This window comes from Phalangium opilio, unplaced genomic scaffold, assembly GCF_054372755.1.
Source record: "Phalangium opilio isolate 3A_F unplaced genomic scaffold, DU_Popi_V2 ptg000002l_1, whole genome shotgun sequence".
NCBI classification, from domain to species: domain Eukaryota; kingdom Metazoa; phylum Arthropoda; class Arachnida; order Opiliones; family Phalangiidae; genus Phalangium; species Phalangium opilio.
Genome location: NW_028324144.1, coordinates 12485366 through 12505675, shown reverse-complemented (window position 1 = coordinate 12505675; position 20310 = coordinate 12485366). Strand labels below are relative to the sequence as shown.

At 35.8% G+C, this 20310-nt stretch overlaps 2 protein-coding genes and 1 long non-coding RNA gene across 3 annotated transcripts; 2 read left to right on the top strand and 1 right to left on the bottom strand.

The window, feature by feature from the left end:
- Positions 1–9827: 9827 nt before the first annotated feature.
- Positions 9828–11674, top strand: LOC149719837 (zinc finger MYM-type protein 1-like). Its single transcript, XM_089862792.1, has 2 exons — positions 9828–10073; positions 10283–11674. The coding sequence occupies exons 1-2, from the start codon at positions 9828–9830 to the stop codon at positions 11672–11674; spliced, it is 1638 nt and encodes a 545-aa protein (XP_089718918.1).
- A 107-nt stretch (positions 11675–11781) lies between these two features.
- Positions 11782–12675, top strand: LOC149719836 (zinc finger MYM-type protein 1-like). The gene has a single exon (XM_089862681.1). The coding sequence runs from the start codon at positions 11782–11784 to the stop codon at positions 12673–12675; it is 894 nt and encodes a 297-aa protein (XP_089718807.1).
- A 461-nt stretch (positions 12676–13136) lies between these two features.
- Positions 13137–15036, bottom strand: LOC149719835 (uncharacterized). The gene is made up of 3 exons (XR_016376215.1): positions 14734–15036; positions 13529–13811; positions 13137–13454 (listed from the first exon to the last, which is right to left on the bottom strand). It is a non-coding gene; the product is annotated as an uncharacterized LOC149719835 (long non-coding RNA).
- Positions 15037–20310: the final 5274 nt, after the last annotated feature.

The window sequence follows — 20310 nt, the reverse complement described above, 5'->3', positions numbered from 1 at the left end:
TTACGCTTTACATACTTAAAGAAGCTTTTCTCCGTGGCACCACTGCGCTTTTTCAAGTTAAGAAATACATTCTAACAGATTTATTATATCACGCTGGAACCAATTTGGTGAAATCAAGAAGAAAAATTTACATTGGAAAAGAGTCTTACGAGTCAAGATATTATCACTATTTCATAAACAACCACGTCCCTCGTGACATACTTGAAAACATCAACTATTTGTAAGTACTGTACTTGATGTTACCAAAATGTATAGAAGCGGTTTTGCTTCTCCGAGTGACGATAACGTCACGGAGAGGTATTAAACTGGAAATGTCTGTGAGTGGGTCTGTCACCATGCTCGCATTTGGCAAATCGGAGCTAACATGTTCGCAGAAAGCAATATTTGGCTTGTACTCTCATCATTAGGATTAAGGAGCACGCCGCGAACGGCTTGGGTTACGAGAAACGTTTACCCTCCCGATGGTAGGGCTTCCACCAAAGATTCACGCAATTGTGGGTTTTCGTATCACGTATTGTGAATCAATCGACTTTTATACCCTAAATTACCAAAAACTAAGTGTCGTACGTTTGAATTCTAACGTCAACAATAGCTATGCTTAAAATAATTTTAGGTGTAAAATTTGTTAAAACGATTTAAGTAGAATTAAGGTAAATTAATGATGATCAAAATAATTATATTTATTTAATTATTCAAGAAAAACGTCTTAATTAATTGGGGCAGTCGGCACTTATAGGGTAGGATTGCCAATGTATGTTGTATTCTCCTTTAATCTTTGTCGCCCAAAACCTGGACTAACAGGAGAAATACTTGAAAAATATGTATTCCTTTTGATATGCAAACGTGTTGATTGATTTCAAATAGTTACAGTTTATGCTATGTCTATGAAGGGATGTCCACACTAACCATTACTATTTGTTTAGATGCAAAATGATGAATTCATTTTTTTTAATCAGAACACTTATGTTTTCGGAGACTAGTCAAGGAACTCCAAAAGAAATTGAGGACGCCTTTAAATTTCGGGAATTGCTTTTGACGGTGTAGAAAATTGAGATAAAAAATGATAAATCAGATAAACAAAATAGAATATCTAGGCCTATTAGACAAATTCGTTTTTATTGGTTTTTTATAAAGATAAATACTTTTTGGACGCTATTTTTTACTGAGAAAAGAGTTTTCCTTTGAGATTGTTAATGATAAGGCAGACAGAGTTGAATTTTTCTTTTAACGTGTACTACGCGAATTGTTTTCGTGCGAATAAAACTAATTTAAGAACTATCCGTGTAAAACTTTCTTTTAAAGATCCACGCTATCACCCACCTTTAGATAATTCAGTTTAGTGCGAAAATATACGCGAAGATATATTTCAGACGGACTTCAATCAACCATAGCTGTCCGCGCTCACCTCAATTTAGCGAGCCCGAGCGCGAATTGAGCGAGGCTCTTCGAAATAATTGATTAAGTCACGAGCCCGAGCCGAGCCCGAAAGTTTATGAAAAAGTTTTCTGAGCTTGAGCCCGGGCTCACAATACGTCACAAACAAAGTGAGCCTTGAGCTGAGCCCAGGTTCGACTGTAAAATCAACGAGAGCTTGCCCTGAGCTCTCTTACAAATGTTTTGGCTTTCCTGAGCTCGAGCGAGGCCAACTGAAAACTATGAGACCGCTCATTTTGAAAGGGCGCTCACTGTTTTGAGACTGCGCTCAGCTTGGCTCAGCGCCGTATTCAGTGCCAACAGAAACTAGCGTAACTCATCGGTAGATTGAAATTTTTTTAATACAAATGAAGTGCAAGTCATTTGGATAGTAAATATGTATTGTAGTTTTGCATTTATCGCGTAAAAATAGCTGCAAAATTATTTATTTCAACATCTACACTGTTTGAAAGAAATATTCTCCGGAAATATGAGACCAAGCTCGAGCTTGAGCTTACTAAATTGAATGAGCCCGAGCTCGAGGTGAGCCTTAAATTCTATCAGTTTTGAGCCCGAGCTGAGCCCGCGAAAGATATTAGAGAGAGCTTGAGCTCGAGCTTAGCCCATCAAAATTATGCGAATGAACCCGAGCCCGAGGCGAGCTCATTTATAAAAACTAACTGAGCTTGAGCTCACATTGAGCTCTAAGGAAACATTGCTTCAATTTTGAGCTTGAGGTGAGCTCGTTGTCAATTTCTATAAAGTAACGTGAGCTGAGCTGAGCCCAAGCGATGGTGGACAGGTATGCAATCAACTGGAAGAGACCATTCCGTTGTCCCTTGGGTTTCTCAGTCCCGTTTTCACCATATACTTTTACGGAATTTCAATCGCCACTGTGGTCGCCATTTGCGAGATTTTATCCAATTTAAAGAAGCAGAATTTATTTCATTAAAAATGGATTACGCACCAAAGTCAATTTAAATGAATGATTCGAAGTAGTTGTTTTGCTCATTAGTTTCCCCTGAAATTCAAATTGAATGACCAGTTTTCTCCACTGTTATTATTAGGCAAACCATAATTCAATATATAAAAACCAAAAAAAACTTCATAAATCGCTTATATATAAATAAGAATTTACTATCATGTTCAGCAGGAGACATTAAAAACATCTTAATAATAGAGCAGTCCCAAAAACCGTACTTTTTATTAATAACATCCATATATCTCAATGAAATCTAATCTATGAAATATCAATGTACATATACTATACGCTTTTTCATTTAAAACTGAAATAAATCACCACGATAAATATTGAAATTAAAAATTAAATTCGTGGACGACACACGAGAAGACACACAAAAGAATACAAAAAACTGCTAAAAAGTTACACAAGCAAATATATAATTATTCTGACGTTACACTTTTACTCAAAACATATATAAAATCACTTTGAAAATATATAATTCACATTTGTACATTTGTGGAAACGAAGACCTTTTAAAAGACTTCGAATGCGTACGATAATTTCTATAGTTATCGATAAACTGTATGTTTTAAATATTCATTATTTTATATGAACTTCAGATAATAAAAAGTTTCACTCTTCGCATATTATTTATATTTTTTGCGGATATATATTGCTCTGATATTGAAAAGGTCTGTTTCTCGTCGCAAAAAAAAATGAAAGTGTAAACCAAATATTGTCAGCTAAAAATAATAATGTGGAACCTTTTATGACACGAGAAGTCTTTTGGCATCTTAATCCGACGTTTAACATTACTATTTTCTCTCCGGTTTACAAGACCAGGCACAAATCGTAACGCAGGCAGAGTTCCTCGAAAAAATGGATAACGAACTGATTTGATTTGTTGAACTGAAAGTATATTTTTTTCAAAGCCAAGAAATCAAATCTTAGTAGCGATGCTTATGTATTTTTTTCAGTTTCCTTTAAAAATTAAGGTAATTTTAGACCACAATTTAATTTTTGTTGTATAAATTCAAAAGCTTCCCATAATAGATGTGGAATATGTTTAAGAACAGAGGTTGTCGTTTTCACTTTCGGAACATAATGCAAGAGTTCTTAAACCGTTTCTTCGTAAAGCCATGATGAAAGAATGCCTTGGCAAGCTCACGAAACGATCGCATTATGGCAGTGGCGTCGCTAGGCCTTTTTTGGGGGGCTATAGCCCCCCAAATTCCAAACTTAGCCCCCCCAAAATAATCCGTAAACCCTACCAAAAATTGCTGTTAGCAACCTAAAATTCTGTAGCAATATATAAAAAATTTTCAATATCAAACAGTAAAATTTTGAAGAAAAAAACAGATGGAAACAAGTAAAATGTTTCATGTTCTTTCCCAATAGTGTGGACTAAAAGCTAACAAAAACTAAAAATAAACCTAAGACGAGTGAAAATCCTTTATAATCGGTTCCGTAGTCCTTATCAATAAAAGGTTGTACATCTTTAAAATACGAATAATTTCTCTTTGACACAAATTTACGGATAGTTTTAAAGGTCTACACATTTTCCAAAGAACCCATTATGCAATTTTTAGCCACATTGTAGTATACGATAGGATCTTAGTTTGACCCGAGCCGTAGTAGTACTGGCCGAGGTTTTCGCTTTCGTTATCGTCAGATTTTAGCTTAAATGGAACCAATAGTGGTAGCTGAGCTCAGTGAGAGATTTTATTTTAATTAAAAAATTTTCACACCGCACCCGGGAATTGAACCCGGCTGGCTGGCGCAGCAGTAAGACACGCTACCACTGTGGGGTCGGACACTTCTGATTTTTTGCTTAGGGTCTTTGAATTTTTTTCTTTTTATTTATGTGCTAATTAAATAGATAATGATGTGGCTACTATTAAGTCACAGCCCTTGGGCCATCTTGTTTATATTATATATAAAAGACTTGGTTTGCCCAAGCCTTAAAAACAAAACGATAAGAGTTTTTCCAGTTGTCTGAAGCGAGGATATTATTTTTTTTTTTCAATTGAATTTTAAAGACAATCCGTATTTTACAACTCTCTAGAATTTAATTCAATCACCTGATTTTACTGCTAATGGATTAGTTTCCTATAAATTAATTGAAATAAAAAATTACTTATCTCAGATTTTTCAAGAACAATTCCATTTTCCTGAAACATTTTATCATGAAGTTTTTTCTTTTCAATGGAGAACGTACTTTAATTTTCAAATAATACTCTCATTAATAATGTATTATATGCAGCCTTTCGAATACAAAAGGGGGCTGTTATCACCTTTCTTATATTTGATAAAGGTGTTCGTTTCTTCTTTAAGCACAGTCACAATTATTGAACTGTGTATATCAGTACTTGTTGGGAAGATTTTAGAAGTGTTGGTTGAGTTGCTATTTAGTTGACAACATTATGAAAACTTGATGTGTTTAAAACCTTTCGAAAGGAAAATTCTCGGAAATTAAAAAAGAAAGAGTCAATTTGATTAAATTTACACGATATTCTTCAAAATAATAAATGCATGATAAAATGATTCAGGAAAATGGAATTGTTGTTGAAAAATCTGAGATAAGTAATTTTTTATTTCAATTAATTTATAGGAAACTAATCCATTAGCAGTAAAATCAGGTGATTGAATTAAATTCTAAAGAGTAGTAAAATACGGATTGTCTTTAAAATTCAATTGAAAAAAAAAATAATATCCTCGCTTCAGACAACTGGAAAAACTCTTATCGTTTTGTTTTTAAGGCTTGGGCAAACCAAGTCTTTTTTATATAATATCTGTTCCTTCAGGCTTAATTTGTATTAATCTATTATAAAAATAATAATATGCTTGTCAAACTTCATTAATTCGATGTTCCAGTAAGATGTTCCCTCCAATTGCCTCTCATTATTTTATGGGAAAGATTAAAATTTTAAATTATTTGGCAGGGGAGTGGTAAATTAATTCACAATTGGTAGGCAGGTTGTAAATTAATTCACCATAGATAGGCGGGTGGTAACTTATTTTATATTAAAAGGCGGTTGGTAACTTATTTTATATAAAAAGGCGGTTGGTGACTCAATTAAGTTTAGTTTACCTTTTTGTATAGATTTAAAAAAAGTTATTTCTAAACCACGCGCCAGCACGCGCACATTTCATTGAAAGTTTGTTATTTAAGAATTTTCCCTTCTATATACTAAGATTCTTCATCAAAAATAGACAACGAGCTTTCCAAGACTCGAACCTGCAATGTTTTGCCTCGAATGCAAACGCGTTATCCATTACGCCACAAGCCCGTACTTCGTAAAAAAAAGTTATCCAAACATCGTATTTATAGGAATATTTCATTTATGTTGAATAAAAGATCTGTAAAAATATACACTGAGCTTGCCAGGACTTGAACCTGCAATCTCCTGCTCCATAGGCAGACGCGTTATCCTATGTGCCACAAACCCGATGAAGGCTGAACGAAATGCTATGAAAACAGTGTCACGGTTTTACCATGATTTATAAATTAATTAAAATACAAGTTGGGAAAACCAAAATATTACCTCTCCGTGTCAAGAGGTCTACTACTACAAACTTATTTACCTAGATATGGAATTATTTCTTTTTTTTTGAAGTAAAAATTTACGAAATATTGAAGCAGTATTCCAAACATAGCGAATGTACAGTAAAGCAGACGACATTTTACATCCAATAAGGATAAATCTTGGACACATGGAAATCAGTCAATGGGGAAAAGAACAGGAAATGAAGTCTACGCTTCAGCTGTTTAGCCTATATTCTGATAGCTACATTCACAACTGGTTTGCAATGTAAACACTATCGTCTCGTCTCACCTCAACAATATTCTTAGTTTGCCAACATGAATGTTAACGTTAAATAACACCAAAGCTAAATTGTAGCTAGACGCACTAATAGTCAATGCGCACCATAAAGAGAATAATAAGTCTGTAGCTACTACCCGTTCTCCATTAGCCCTTTTACTAATCTAATTGCCACCATGATCTTTTCTTCTATTATAAAATCTTAACCTGATTATTTAAGAGTGTATTTAACTTTCGGCTCACTCTGAACCGTTGATGTCTCTTCATTTCAGACACGAAAATCAAAACCCAAAGTTTACTTCACCTCAGGTCTAAATTATTTACACTTTATTTCACTAAGCCTATTGAGGGTAATACTAGATCTACTCACCTGAGTTTAGATCTTAGCTTTCTTCATGATATCACTAAACCAAGGATTATTCTATATACAGATGAAGTATAGCTTAAGCAATATGTAAACAGCCATTTCAAATACAATATTAAAAAAAATCTTTGGAATATCAAAATGAAACAGAGCTTTAAAGCTACAAAAGTACTTAATGCATCATAATTACGAAAAATACTTCCACATATTCACTTTATATTATGGAAAAAGGGAATATTAAGGTTCTGTATGATTTCTTAACACATCAAGTTATCAACATAAGGCTAACTGCTAACGCGACGCACTAGTGTAACAATGGACGGACACACACAGACACAAGGAGTATAAACCCATTAGTGGAAGCAGTATTTTTTTCCGAAACAATCTCGCTTATGTTTATCCTCTCTAAACTTCGCTAAAAACGTATTACTACTACGTAAAATATTAATAGACAGGCAAGGATTGATACCATTAAAGAAGGAGCGCAATATTATCCATATTTTCATTTCATATACAGAGAAAAGAAATTAATATGTTTCTGAGAGGAGCTTCCCATTTTGGTTGTTGTTTTGAAAAATATATCGCAATGCACGGGCCTTGATAGATATAGGAGGCAATGAATGAAATATATCGCATGCACGGGCCTTGGCAGATATAGGAGGCGATGATAATCTCTCTCTTTGCACGAGAGGTTTATCTTTAATATTTAAATAAATATAATTATTTTTAATTATTTTAATCTTTAATAATTAACATTAATAATAGTTAAATCGTTTAAAATAAAGTTATACCTATTATCATCTCACACTTTGCTAATATTGACGTTTAAAGTGAAGGGTACCCCTCTTGCCCGCTTCCTTCAAACTTTGGGGTATATATACGATTCGTTTCCATTATAATATTAAGGAAAAAGCGCAATTGCGAAAACCTTTGGTGGCGATCCCACCTTAGGGAGGCTAGACGTTTCTCGTAACCCTAGCTGATCGCCGCGTATATCCTAAAACCAAACGATGATAATGGAGTAGAAGCCAATGATACAGATTGGTGTCTATGTGGAATAGACGGAAGACCAGTGGATGGTGGTGTTAGAAGCCAGTGTAAGTGCAGACTGATGTCAATGTGGGATTGACAAAAAACAGAAGATGGTGGTGATTAGAAGCCAGTAATGTACAGACTGGTGTCCAAGTGGAATGGACGAAGACCAGAAGATGGTGGTGATTTAGAAGCCAGTAAGAACAGACTGGTGTCTGTGTGGGATGGACAAAGACCAGAAGATGGTGGTGTGAGAACTCAAGTAGAGGAGCCATTTCCGTGACTGTGAAAGCAGTTCGGAAATGGCGAACACGTTTGCTCCGATACGCAAACTGCGAACGCGGTCACGTGGGTGTAACAACGGACAGACAGACAGACAGACAGACAGACAGACACACACACACACAGACACGGCCGTTACAGAACCTCTCCTGGACTACGTCACACGGAGAGGTAAAAATACTTGCAATTAATTGTTCTTAATCAAACTTCAGAAGTTCAACATTCAATAGTTGCTTGATAATTCAAAAGTGTTCCGAACCTTAACTTCGCAGTAATTTCTGAGTTATTCGATGGAGTGGACCACCAAAAATCCCATGCTTTTTCTATGGGACGCTAAGCCTAAAATCTGTGAATTATTTCTTTAACATTACGGGACGGTGTGGGTTCTTATCTAGAAGGGCCTACCGGCCCTCTAGAAAAGGGCCTACCGGCCCTCTAGAATTAAGTTCTTATAATAACTTTAAAATAGTTTGCCCAGATTTAGCCCCCCCCCCCAAATTTCAAACCCTAGCGACGCTACTGCATTATGGGGTTTTCTGTCGGAAGTTTGGTACCGTCCGAAACGACACGTTAGCTACCAGGCGTTCTTAGAATTCAGCAGCAGCTGTATCCGCGTACTCTATATACCAACTAACAGACGCAAAGTGAGAGACGGTCAGTCAAACTCAACCGGCGTATTCTTTAATTACTATCGTGAGGTTTGCGAAGTTTCAGATTTTAGGAACGATTTAACAGTGGGACTTATACAGTTACTGTCTAGTCTTTTTCGAGATACCCTTTTAAGAAGTACAAAGGCGTAGCGCGAAGTAGCGATAACGTGCAAAGAGTGAAGTTGTGTGTATATTCCTTAAAGGAATACTCAGTAATAGATTTTTTCTATCTTAATTGAAAGAGCTTAAAAAAATCATCACTTGCAAACGTGATTCCATCCACAATATTATTGAAGATATGAACAAATAAGTTTGGGTAATGGCGTGTAATGGACACTACACGTTAGGCTTTCTCGCAAAACACTGAGAGAACCCATTTTCTTATATGATAAAAAATTAAGGTTAAGCAATGTTTAACTTCTAAGTATCTCTATATTTCAAGAGATGCTAAAAAGATGGTTTTCGTCATTTTGTTTGGTAAAGTCTTCGATTCCCGTGGGAATACCGTATAAGTGGAAAACTGTGTGCTAGAGATAAATTGAGACCGCGTTGCGAATTCGACACGTTTCCGAAGACTATACCTCAGTAGCGTCGCTAGGGTTTGAAATTTGGGGGGGCTAAATCTGGGCAAACTAGTTATTATAAGAACTTAATAGAAACAATTGCATAATGGGTTCATTGGATAATGTGTAGACCAGGGCCGGATTAAGGGGGGGGGGCCAGGGGGGCACTGGCCCCCGGGCGCAAGGCTTGTTGGGGGCGCATTGAGTTCAAGCTAGGGCTTCCTAAATTTTGCATAGAGTTAAATTTTTGAATTTCAATTTCCTCAGTTTATTATTAAAATAAATTATGTTCCTCTCGTGTTCCGTCAGAATTTTGGAGGTATGTGGGAGAGGGGCCCTGTAAATACGAAAACTGGAGCCTATTAAGAATGATAGTGAGGGCGAAAATATCGAGTTATAACTTATAGCAGAGGATTTCAGCCATTCTCTTCAGCACAACAGAGAGAGAAAAAAATCAAAAACCACGATGATCTCGGCTTTGCGCCGAGGCAGGCGCGTATGACATACAGTAAACCTTGCCGTTTAAGTTACCTTCCCTCTTTGACTCCCCTAAGAGAGGAGAGAGAGTCAGCTAACGCTTACATCGTTATACGAATACGATTGTTGATTGGAGGGCGTAAGACCCCGTGACTATGTTTCAAAACCCTCTATCCATATTTTTCGAGTGCAGGTGCAGTGCGGTAGCACCCAAAGAAATAAGACTGTTTCAATATTTTTAAATTTTTTCATTTAAAAATGAGTGAATTCGGAAAGAAATCAAGTGGTGCGCAAAATAGGAAAAGACTTTTGGAGAAAACAAAACGGGAAAAAGACCTTTTAACTAAAGTTTCAAAAATAGACAACTTTTTCATCGGGAAGCAAAAAAATTGTGAGCTTGCCCAAGTTGCCCAGCTTGAAGAAAAAGGGACTCCGACTGAAGCAACCGAGTGCGAAAAAAATGAAGGAGCTCCAAGGGATGGCGAAATATTATTGCCGTTAATGGTAAAGGATTATTTGAGATATCATACTTTTAGAGACAAGATTTTAAATTGGATCTATTATTTGTACTACTGACCAAGCTGCCAAGAGTAAGAGGCAACTAGTTTAATGACGTCATGACGGTCACGTCAGTGCCCTTATCTCTTACCGCTGCTTTTCGCTTGGTAATATTATATTTTAATTCCGGATTTGTGATTTGCGTAACATAATAGGATGCACAAGAAGAATGTGAAGAACCACATCCTCTTCTCGCTTGTTGTTCAAAATCAACAAAAACGATATTCAATTCCAATTCCGAAGAAAAACCACCTGAACATATAGAAACCTTACACCAATCCAAAAAGCTGCCCGATTCTTGTCTTAATATAAACACATTTGGAAATGATCCAGCTCTTTGGGAAATGAATTCGGAAACTCAAAAGTTGCTTTTGGCCAATCCTGTAAAACAAAATGTTGATGATATCGATTTTGGCAGAACAGAACGAAAATTTGGAGAAAAAATCAGATATTTATCGAAAAACATTTTCGAGAGAGATCTAGTCAATGGTGAAAAAATCAAAAGAGAATGGCTATTATACTCGAAAACTGCAAATGCTTTGTATTGTTTTCCATGTCTTTTATTTGCGACAGATACGAACCCTAATTGTGTAAAGTCTCCGTTTGTCACTCTGAAAGACGGATTTACCAACTGGAAAAAACAGTTTGAGAAAGTTGAATCGCACGAAAAGAGTGCTAGTCATTTATCGAGTCAATATAAATTAATTTTACGAGTTAATAGCGTAAACTCTGAGACGGCGATTGACATGCATTTAAAAAAACAATTTGAAACCGAAATTGATTATTGGAGAAATGTTTTACGAAGAGTTGTCGCGACTATTAAGTTTTTAGCCACAAAAGGCCTAGCTTTTCGAGGACAAAATGAAATCATTGGATCAAAATCCAACGGAAACTATCTGGGTTTATTAGAACTTATAGGAGAGTTTGATCCGTTTTTAGCCAAACACCTATCTGATAGGGGAAATTTAGGTCGTGGTCATGTTTCTTATTTGTCTTCTACCATTTGCAATGAATTTATAGAACTGATGGCCAAGAGAGTACAAGAAGTAATCGTAAATGAAATTAAGTCCGCGAAATATTTTTCTATAAGCGTAGACTCCACTCCTGATATCTCAAAGATAGATCAACTAACGTTGATATTTCGATATGTTCTTCCCAATGGCGACCCAGTAGAGAGATTTTTCAAATTCCTCCCTTCAGTTGGACACAAAAGCGCAGAAATGCGAGATGCAATCATTTTAGATTTAGAAGCGCAAGGAACGGACATCAAAAACTGTAGAGGTCAGTCATATGACAATGCTCGGAATATGTCAGGTGCGTATGCCGGGCTTCAAGCATTGATTCGAGAGAAAGCTCCATTTGCCGACTACATTCCATGCGCTGCACACTCTTTGAATCTGGTTGGAACATGCGCCGCTGACTGTACCACCATATCTACAGATTTTTTCATGTTTCTTCAGGCCATTTTCGTGTTTTTTTCCTCCTCAACTCACCGATGGGAAGTTCTATCTAGTCATTTAAAGAAAAAAAAGAAACTAAAACCATAAAATCACTTTCGGACACAAGGTGGTCAGCCAGAGAAGACGCGTGCAATTCACTATCGTGTGGATATGGTGAAATTAAGGAAGCATTACTTGAAATAGCAAAGGACACAATGCAAAAATCGGCCACACTTCATGAAGCTAAATCTCTTCTAGAAAAAATGTGTACCTTGGAAATCGCCTTTATGATCGTATTTTGGACTCCTGTCTTAAATCGAATAAATTCAACTAGCAAAACTCTTCAAGAAGAAAAAATAGAGTTATCAACTGTAACATGTCTGTATAACTCCTTGATGGTGTACATAAGTTCATTGCGGGATGAGTTTGATCGCTTTCAAGCCGAAGCCGAAGCTTTGTGTGGAAAAAGCATATACAAATGGGAAATAAGTAGGACGAAAACACGAAAAAGAGCAGTTGATGAAGGTAAAGCTCTGGAAGTTGTATTAACTGGGAAAGACAAAATGAAAATCCAGACATTTCTAGTCATAATTGATACATTCAAGAATGAACTTTCTAAAAGGGCTAATGCCTATCATTCCCTGCAAAGTCGTTTCAAGGTATTGCTTAAAGCGCCTATGCTCACTAACGACGAAATTGAAGGCGGTTCCACATTGCTTGCAGAGTATTATTCTAGCGATATTGAGCCCGACATTTACCACGAGTTACTACAGTTAAAAGGATTACTTCCTGCTTTCGGTTTGAAGACTGATAATATTACAGCTAAGCAAATTTTAAAGCTATTATTAGAGAAACAGTTAAGTAGTTCCTTTCCCAATGTCGAAATTGCTTTAAGGATTTATTTATGCCTTCCCTGCTCTAACTGTTCGGGAGAAAGATCTTTCTCAACACTGAAGAGAGTAAAAAACTACTTGCGTTCTACAATCGATCAGGAAATACTTAATTCTCTATCTATACTTTCTATAGAGTCAGATATTTTAAATAGCCTTAGTTGGGAGGAAACTATTAACAAATTTTCTGTATCGAAAGCGCGAAAACGTAATTTTTAATAAATTGCATTTCATTTTATAATAAACAACAATTGAGGTTCCTATTTTCCTGGCTTAGGGGTGGGCGCACATTATCTCAGACCCCGGGCGCAAAACGGCTTAATCCGGCCCTGGTGTAGACCTTTAAAACTACGTAATTTTGTGTCAACGTCAAATTATTCCAATTTTAAAGATATACAGCCCGTAATTGATAAAACGGAACCGATTATGAAGGATTTTCACTCGTCTTAAGTTTATTTTTAGTTTTGGTTAGCTTTTAGTCCACACTATTGGGACTCCCTTCGAAAGAACATGAGACATTTTACAGGTCTCCATCTGTTCTTTTCTTCAAAATTGTACTGTTTGATATTGAAATTCATCTCTGCAGAGATCAAAATTAACGAATCTATCATTATAATTTTTTATATATTGCTACAGAATTTTAGGATGCTAACAGCAATTTTTTGGTAGGGTTTACGGATTTTTGGGGGGGCTAACTTTGGAATTGGGGGCTATAGCCCCCCCCCAAAAAGGCCTAGCGACGCCACTGCTATACCTTCCTCAGGGAATAGCTATTTAGCTAAATCAATTCCTGCAGATTTCTATATGAGATTTTGTGTTGAACTCACGAACTGGAACCCTCGGTCAAACTGATAGACAATAAATGCTTTATCTCATTTCGTTTGAAGTTTTCTTATTTCGCTTTTATTTCGAAAATAATATATTTTTTGGAAAGAAACAATCTAGAGGATCTCTGTATCCGTTGGTTTCTTATCTTTCGGACCATGTTCAGCCTCGTCCTGTAATACAATGTGGGTATTAGTTTGTACTTCGACGCCGAAGAAGAAGAAGAACAAGTAGAATTAGTGCTTACGGGTTTCGGATATTGTAACATGGCAAGTAAGAAGAAATGGTTAGGGATCAATACGGTAATAGTAATCGTGGTGATGTGTAAAAAATTGAAGAATTCAAATTGGCTCTAACCTTTTATATCTCTGACCTACGGCCGGAACTACACAGCGCTTCACAGTTTTTGTGGCTTAAGTATTTGTAGAAGTATAGGATGAGACTAGAAGTAAAGAGCTCTAGCATTGGTAATAGATACTGGTACTAGTGAACAAATTTGAGGACTTTATGCCGCTTCCATCGCGCCTACACTAGAAAGAAAAAAATTGGTCGAGTTCCAAAAAATTTCCTATCCCCTTCCCCTCATCCTAAAGCCGTGGAACAAGGACGCGGGTGCTTGAATCTAGTTCGGCCGTCTACCACCGCGAGCGTCTCACGTTTTGGAGGGAAAACTCAGAAACCGCTACCAGAGGGCCAACCGTTGGTGTGTTATAAACAATATTCACTTCCGCCAAGTGAAGAATTCGGTTAGCTCGATACTTCTAGTCCCTTATCTTACTTCTGGTATTTGTTAAGGGAAAGGTTAATGGATTAATTAAAGTAAGGTTAGATTTTCATCAGAAGTTAATTACCTGAAGCGTGGTTACATTTCATTAGATATTATATTAATTTAAATAAATTATATATTAATTTAAATAAATTATATATTAATTTAAATAAATTATATATTAATTTAAATAAATTATATATTAATTTAAATAAATTATATATTAATTTAAATAAATTATATATTAATTTAAATAAATTATATATTAATTTAAATAAATTATATATTAATTTAAATAAATTATAACAATATGTCGACTTTGTGTTGAGAACTTTGTGGTTTGCATTATGGAGCATCTTGTTTGGTTTTCCTTCTATCGAAAAGAATTCTAAGAAATGCGATAAATCTATCCGAATTCTTACCCGGAGGATTTCGTTTTTACTTTAAAATAAAAATAAAAGAGAAAAATTCTTAAGTTCTACAGTAATAAAGAATTCATTAAATACATTATTCATATAAAGGATGGGCCGAACGATATAACATATCGTTTAAAAACTACAAATAATTTATTTTTCCTTGTACCCATAAAAAATGATTTGAACAAACACGTTATGTATATACACAATTAATTCAATTTCATTATAATATTTGCATATTGATTAATAAAATCGTAAGAGCAGACTTACAAGTGACAGTATATCAACCGAATTTCTTTGTTCAATATGTAGCCGTTACCCGCGATTTTCTCTCGAATAATTAGTACATAATGCTAAACGGGTAGATTTTATAGTAGCATAGTATCAGAAGTGGTATGATACTACAAGTATTGAGCTAACCAAATTCTTCACTCGGCATTAGTGAAAAGACTTGATAAAACACAAACGGTTGGCCCTCTAGTGGCGGTTTCAGAATTTCCCCTCCAAAACGCGAGACGCTCGCGGTGGTAGACGGCCGAACTAGATTCAAGGAGCCGCGCTCGTGTTCGGCCGCTTTAGGTTGAGGGGAAGGGGGTAGGAAATGTTTTTGGAACTCGACCAATTTTTAGCCATATCGTAGTATACGATAGGCTCTTAGTTTGACCCGAGCCGTCGTCGTCGTAGTAGTAGTAGTAGTAGTAGTGGCCGGGGTTGTCGCTTCGTTATCGTCAGATCTTAGCTTAAAAGGAACTTTATATTACCACAACCCACCCATTGGGGTAACTGGGCTCGGTTAGAGATTTAATTTTAATTAAAATTTTTTCAGGTCAGACCCGGGAATAGAACCCGGGACGCTGGCGCAATAGGCAGACATTCTACCAACTGAACCATAGAGACTTGATAGAAACTCCGAGTTTTTTATTATTTATTTTTATCTCTAAAATGTCGGGGTGATGTGGGGTGGGGTACCTCTTAATCTGTGGGGTCGGATACTTTTGAATTTTTATTTGTGGGGTCGGATACTTATGAATTTGTATGTTTTGGGGTTTTTATATTCGTTTTCTTTTTATGTATGTGCTAATTAAATAGATAACGATTTTCCCCGTTTCCTACCGCGCTCCTCATGTGTTTCGTTCTCGTTCGGTAGCTATCGTCATCTATGTTATGTTTGACTGGAACGTTTTGGCGGTGAATTCAAATGTGGGTTTAGATAGAGCTAACATAGTGTTAAATGAGCGTTACGCGTTTGATCATTTTAGTTTTGCTAAAGGTACTTCGAGGGTATAATCACTAAAGTGCGTAATTACTATAACTTAACTTCCTCTTTCAAAAGTTTCTGGGCATAAGTCCTTGTTAGAAATTTATAAGATGCGATAAGTGTGCATCGGCATAAGTCTATGTTGTAAACTCATCGAGGGGATTATCACTAAAACTATCTGTTCTTCGATTCGCCGGAAAATTAGAATTACAGCATAAGTAAATTTATACGGTTATAATTTATTCACTGTTTAGAGTAGGGAATCGAGGGGCTATTCACTCTGATTTTATGCACGGTAAATCATTTGAGCATTGAAAAAGATAGCGCTATTCACTCATTAGGGTAAGGTATAGGGGGATTATCCACTCATTAGGGTAGGGTATAATCAGTTAAGTTTATGCACATTGTCTACCATTTTATAAGAAGATCAAAAACTGTCAGCCCGTCATGGTATTTTTGATGTTTCTCGGGTCAAAATTTTAAAAGATGGCACAGTGTTCAACTTTTAACGCGTTAGTTAATCCATGGCAAACTAGTGAACTAAATAGTAATGAAATCGGTATTTTTCTATGAAGTAGCGTTCATAAAACGAACGCAATTGTGAGTTACTAAACGTAGTCCATAATGTCTAAACGATGGCCTTTACGGAAAAATGCCATTGAACATTTTCGACTCAAAACGCTCCATTGAACCCAATGTACTTCGGTTCTATCATCCAGTTTGGAACACCTTGTGTAGAATTAACCGGCTATTCCATTAGCCATGGAAATGACGAAAATTTCACGTAGTGCTAAAAGGGTCATTTGTCCTTCTTTTTCCCAACGTTTCTATCTTCAGAAAACATCCCCAAGAATCGCTGTAGACGTTAGCTTCCCTTTGAACCCCACCGAGGGAAAAAAACCCGAACAGAGTAGAAGTATGGCCGTTAACACTATTAACTTGTTTCGGGACTAGGCCTCAAGTTTTTTAGATGTAAAAAGGAAATAAAGCGCTTCGGAAAGCTGTCACTAGATGATAGTAATAACGCGTACTGGTTTTGAAATGATGCACATGTTTCATGACAAAATATTTTGACTAATTTTGGTGAAAAAAACTAAGATAAGAATTTTTTAAAATAATCGATGTTTTATGATCATGTCTTCAAAAGTAAAAATTTTAATATCTATTACTTCTGACAATTCATTTTCTACACTTATCTTTTACACTTTCCCGTCTTTGTCTACAATGATGGTTTTTATTAATATCTGTTACTTCAGTCTTAATATTAATTCAAATTCAGAAACCTTAGGAGAGTAAAAGTATTAGGGAATTGTGCATACATTAGTTAACGCGTTTGAACTAACCAACCATCTATTATAAAACTATCATTCCTGACTCCTTGACTTGACAATGAACGTCCGATCAAACTCAATTTGCTTTCCCGTCATTTCACATGAAAATACAGAGGAAGCTGTACATAGTTATACCACAAAAGATTCCGTACACCTGAGCACCAACACATGTCATATACTTATCAAGTTTAATTACCAGTCATCTGTAATCTGGCTTAATTACCAGTCGTCAGAAATCTAGCTTAATTACCAGTCCTTGGTAATCTAGCTTAACTACCAGTCGTCGGTAATCTGGCTTAATTACCAGTCGTCAGAAATCTAGCTTAATTACCAGTCGTCGGTAATCTAGCTTAACTACCAGTCGTCGGTAATCTAGCTTAATACCAGTCGTCGCTAATCTAGCTTAATTACCAGTCGTCGGTAATCTAGCTTAATTACCAGTCGTCGGTAATCTAGCTTAATTACCAGTCGTCGCTAATCTAGCTTAATTACCAGTCGTCGGTAATCTAGATTAATTACCAGTCGTCGGTAATCTAGCTTAATTACCAGTCGTCGATAATCTAGCTTAATTAACAGTCGTCGGTAATCTAGCATAATTACCAGTCGTCGGTAATCTAGCTTAATTACCAGTCGTCGGTAATCTATCTTATTTACCAGTCGTCGGTAATCTAGCTTAATTACCAGTCGTCGGTAATCTAGCTTAATTACCAGTCGTTGGTAATCTAGCTTAATTACCAGTCGTCGGTAATCTAGCTTAATTGCCAGTCGTCGGTAATCTAGCTTAATTACCAGTCGTCGCTAATCTAGCTTAATTACCAGTCGTCAGTAATCTAGCTTAATTACCAGTCGTCGGTAATCTAGCTTAATTACCAGTCGTCGCTAATCTAGCATAATTACCAGTTGTCGGTAATCTACCTTAATTGCCACTTGCCAGTCGTCGGTAATCTAGCTTATTTTCCAGTCGTCGCTGATCTAACTTAATTAGCAGTCGTCGGTAATCTACCTTAATTACCAGTCGTCGGTAATCTAGCTTAATTACCAGTCGTCGGTAATCTAGCTTAATTACCAGTCGTCGGTAATCTAGCTTAATTACCAGTCGTCGCTGATCTAGCTTAATTACCAGTCGTCGGTAATCTAGCTTAATTACCAGTCGTCGGTAATCTAGCTTAATTTCCAGTCGTCGGTAATCTAGCTTAATTACCAGTCGTCGGTAATCTAGCTTAATTACCAGTCGTTGGTAATCTAGCTTAATTACCAGTCGTCGGTAATCTAGCTTAATTGCCAGTCGTCGGTAATCTAGCTTAATTACCAGTCGTCGCTAATCTAGCTTAATTACCAGTCGTCAGTAATCTAGCTTAATTACCAGTCGTCGGTAATCTAGCTTAATTACCAGTCGTCGCTAATCTAGCATAATTACCAGTTGTCGGTAATCTACCTTAATTGCCACTTGCCAGTCGTCGGTAATCTAGCTTATTTTCCAGTCGTCGCTGATCTAACTTAATTAGCAGTCGTCGGTAATCTACCTTAATTACCAGTCGTCGGTAATCTAGCTTAATTACCAGTCGTCGGTAATCTAGCTTAATTACCAGTCGTCGGTAATCTAGCTTAATTACCAGTCGTCGCTGATCTAGCTTAATTACCAGTCGTCGGTAATCTAGCTTAATTACCAGTCGTCGGTAATCTAGCTTAATTTCCAGTCGTCGGTAATCTAGCTTAATTTCCAGTCGTCGGTAATCTAGCTTAATTTCCAGTCGTAGGTAATCTAGCTTAATTACCAGTCGTAGGTAATCTTCTTAACTTAATATATATGCGTGGGGTCCTTTTCCAACTTAACTTGTTAGCTAACACAAGCTTAGATTCTCTTGTTTTTTACCACCATGAAAATTGGACCAAATAGCCTTAACCGTGCTAACATCATAAACTGACTATTATCCATGCTAAAATATCGCAGATTGGAATGGTTTTGAAAATATGAAATTAAACATACTTAAACTTAAATCTAATTAATGAAAATTGGAAAGCGGAAAATCTAAATACCAGGCTTTCGTTTAAAACCGTTTTCAAGTCAAACAAGGAATAGTTATTGCATTACGGCTGCCACAAAATGGTTATTTGTAAAATATTTTCCCATGTTATTTCTATGGAAAAATTTCGAGGCTTTCATCAAAATGTCGTAAAATTTTTATGGAAATGAAAACCACCCTTATTTTTTATAAAATAAACTATTAAATGAATCTTTTTGAGATTTTAACCACATATTCAGGGTCCGAATTGTAGTTCTGTGGAATTTTTTCAAAACAGTTCATACAATACAAAAAAAGTTATATCCAATCAAAAAACCATCCTTATACATTAAAGTCAGTATGAAGTCTTATCTAAGAGAGCTACCGCTCTCATAGAATTTCCCTATCGGATGAATCTGACTTTTTCCACATACCATGGCCTGTTTCAAGGAGAAATAAAAAGAAACATCGTCCAAAAAAGTGAAGTTCGACAAGCTGAGTGCCGTTCCAGCTCGTAGTAGCTAGTGCACAGGTGGTGCGAATGCTCAAGTCCCTCGAGAGAATTGACACTTTTTTCACCTTTCTGGCCAAGAGAATCTGTAATAAAAAAGGGAAGTGCCGCAAACTTCTAACAGAAACTCATCACAAAACTTTATCGTGTGGAGAAAAACCTGAGGTTTTCCTAAGCAGCTCCATCTATTAAAACTGTGCAAATTAAATCAAAGAAAAATACAAATACAGTAGTCCAAGTATATGAAAACTTTCTGTCGTAATCTTTTTTATCTCTCTGACGAAAATAGTTCCACAATCCATATTTGGAAGCGTCTTGAATTTTTTAGTTGTTTAACATTTTAAATTTTTAGAACAAATTCGACAAACTATTTAAAATTAGTAGAAGCACTTTGGAAATTATTTTAAATTAATAGAAGCAATTTGGAAATTATTATAAATTAATAGAATCGATTTAGAAAATATTTTAAATTAATAGAATTGATTTGGAATTATTTTAAATTAATAGAAGCAATTTTGAAATTAATTTAAATTATTAGAAGCAATTTTGAAATTATTTTAAATTAATAGAATCGATTTGGAAATTATTTTAAATTAATAGAAGCAATTTTGAAATTATTTTAAATTAATAGAATCGATTTGGAAATTATTTTAAATTAATAGAAGCAATTTTGAAATTATTTAAAATCAAAATTAATTTGGCAAATATTTTAAATCAAATAAAATTAATTCGGCAAATATTTAA

Bases quoted from the DNA above. Each gene is read 5' to 3' on its own strand.
- LOC149719837 (XM_089862792.1), top strand. From the start codon at position 9,828: ATGAGTGAATTCGGAAAGAAATCAAGTGGTGCGCAAAATAGGAAAAGA. The intron at 10,074-10,282 runs GTAAAGGATTAT...GTAACATAATAG, and splicing joins AAATATTATTGCCGTTAATG to GATGCACAAGAAGAATGTGA.
- LOC149719836 (XM_089862681.1), top strand. From the start codon at position 11,782: ATGCAAAAATCGGCCACACTTCATGAAGCTAAATCTCTTCTAGAAAAA.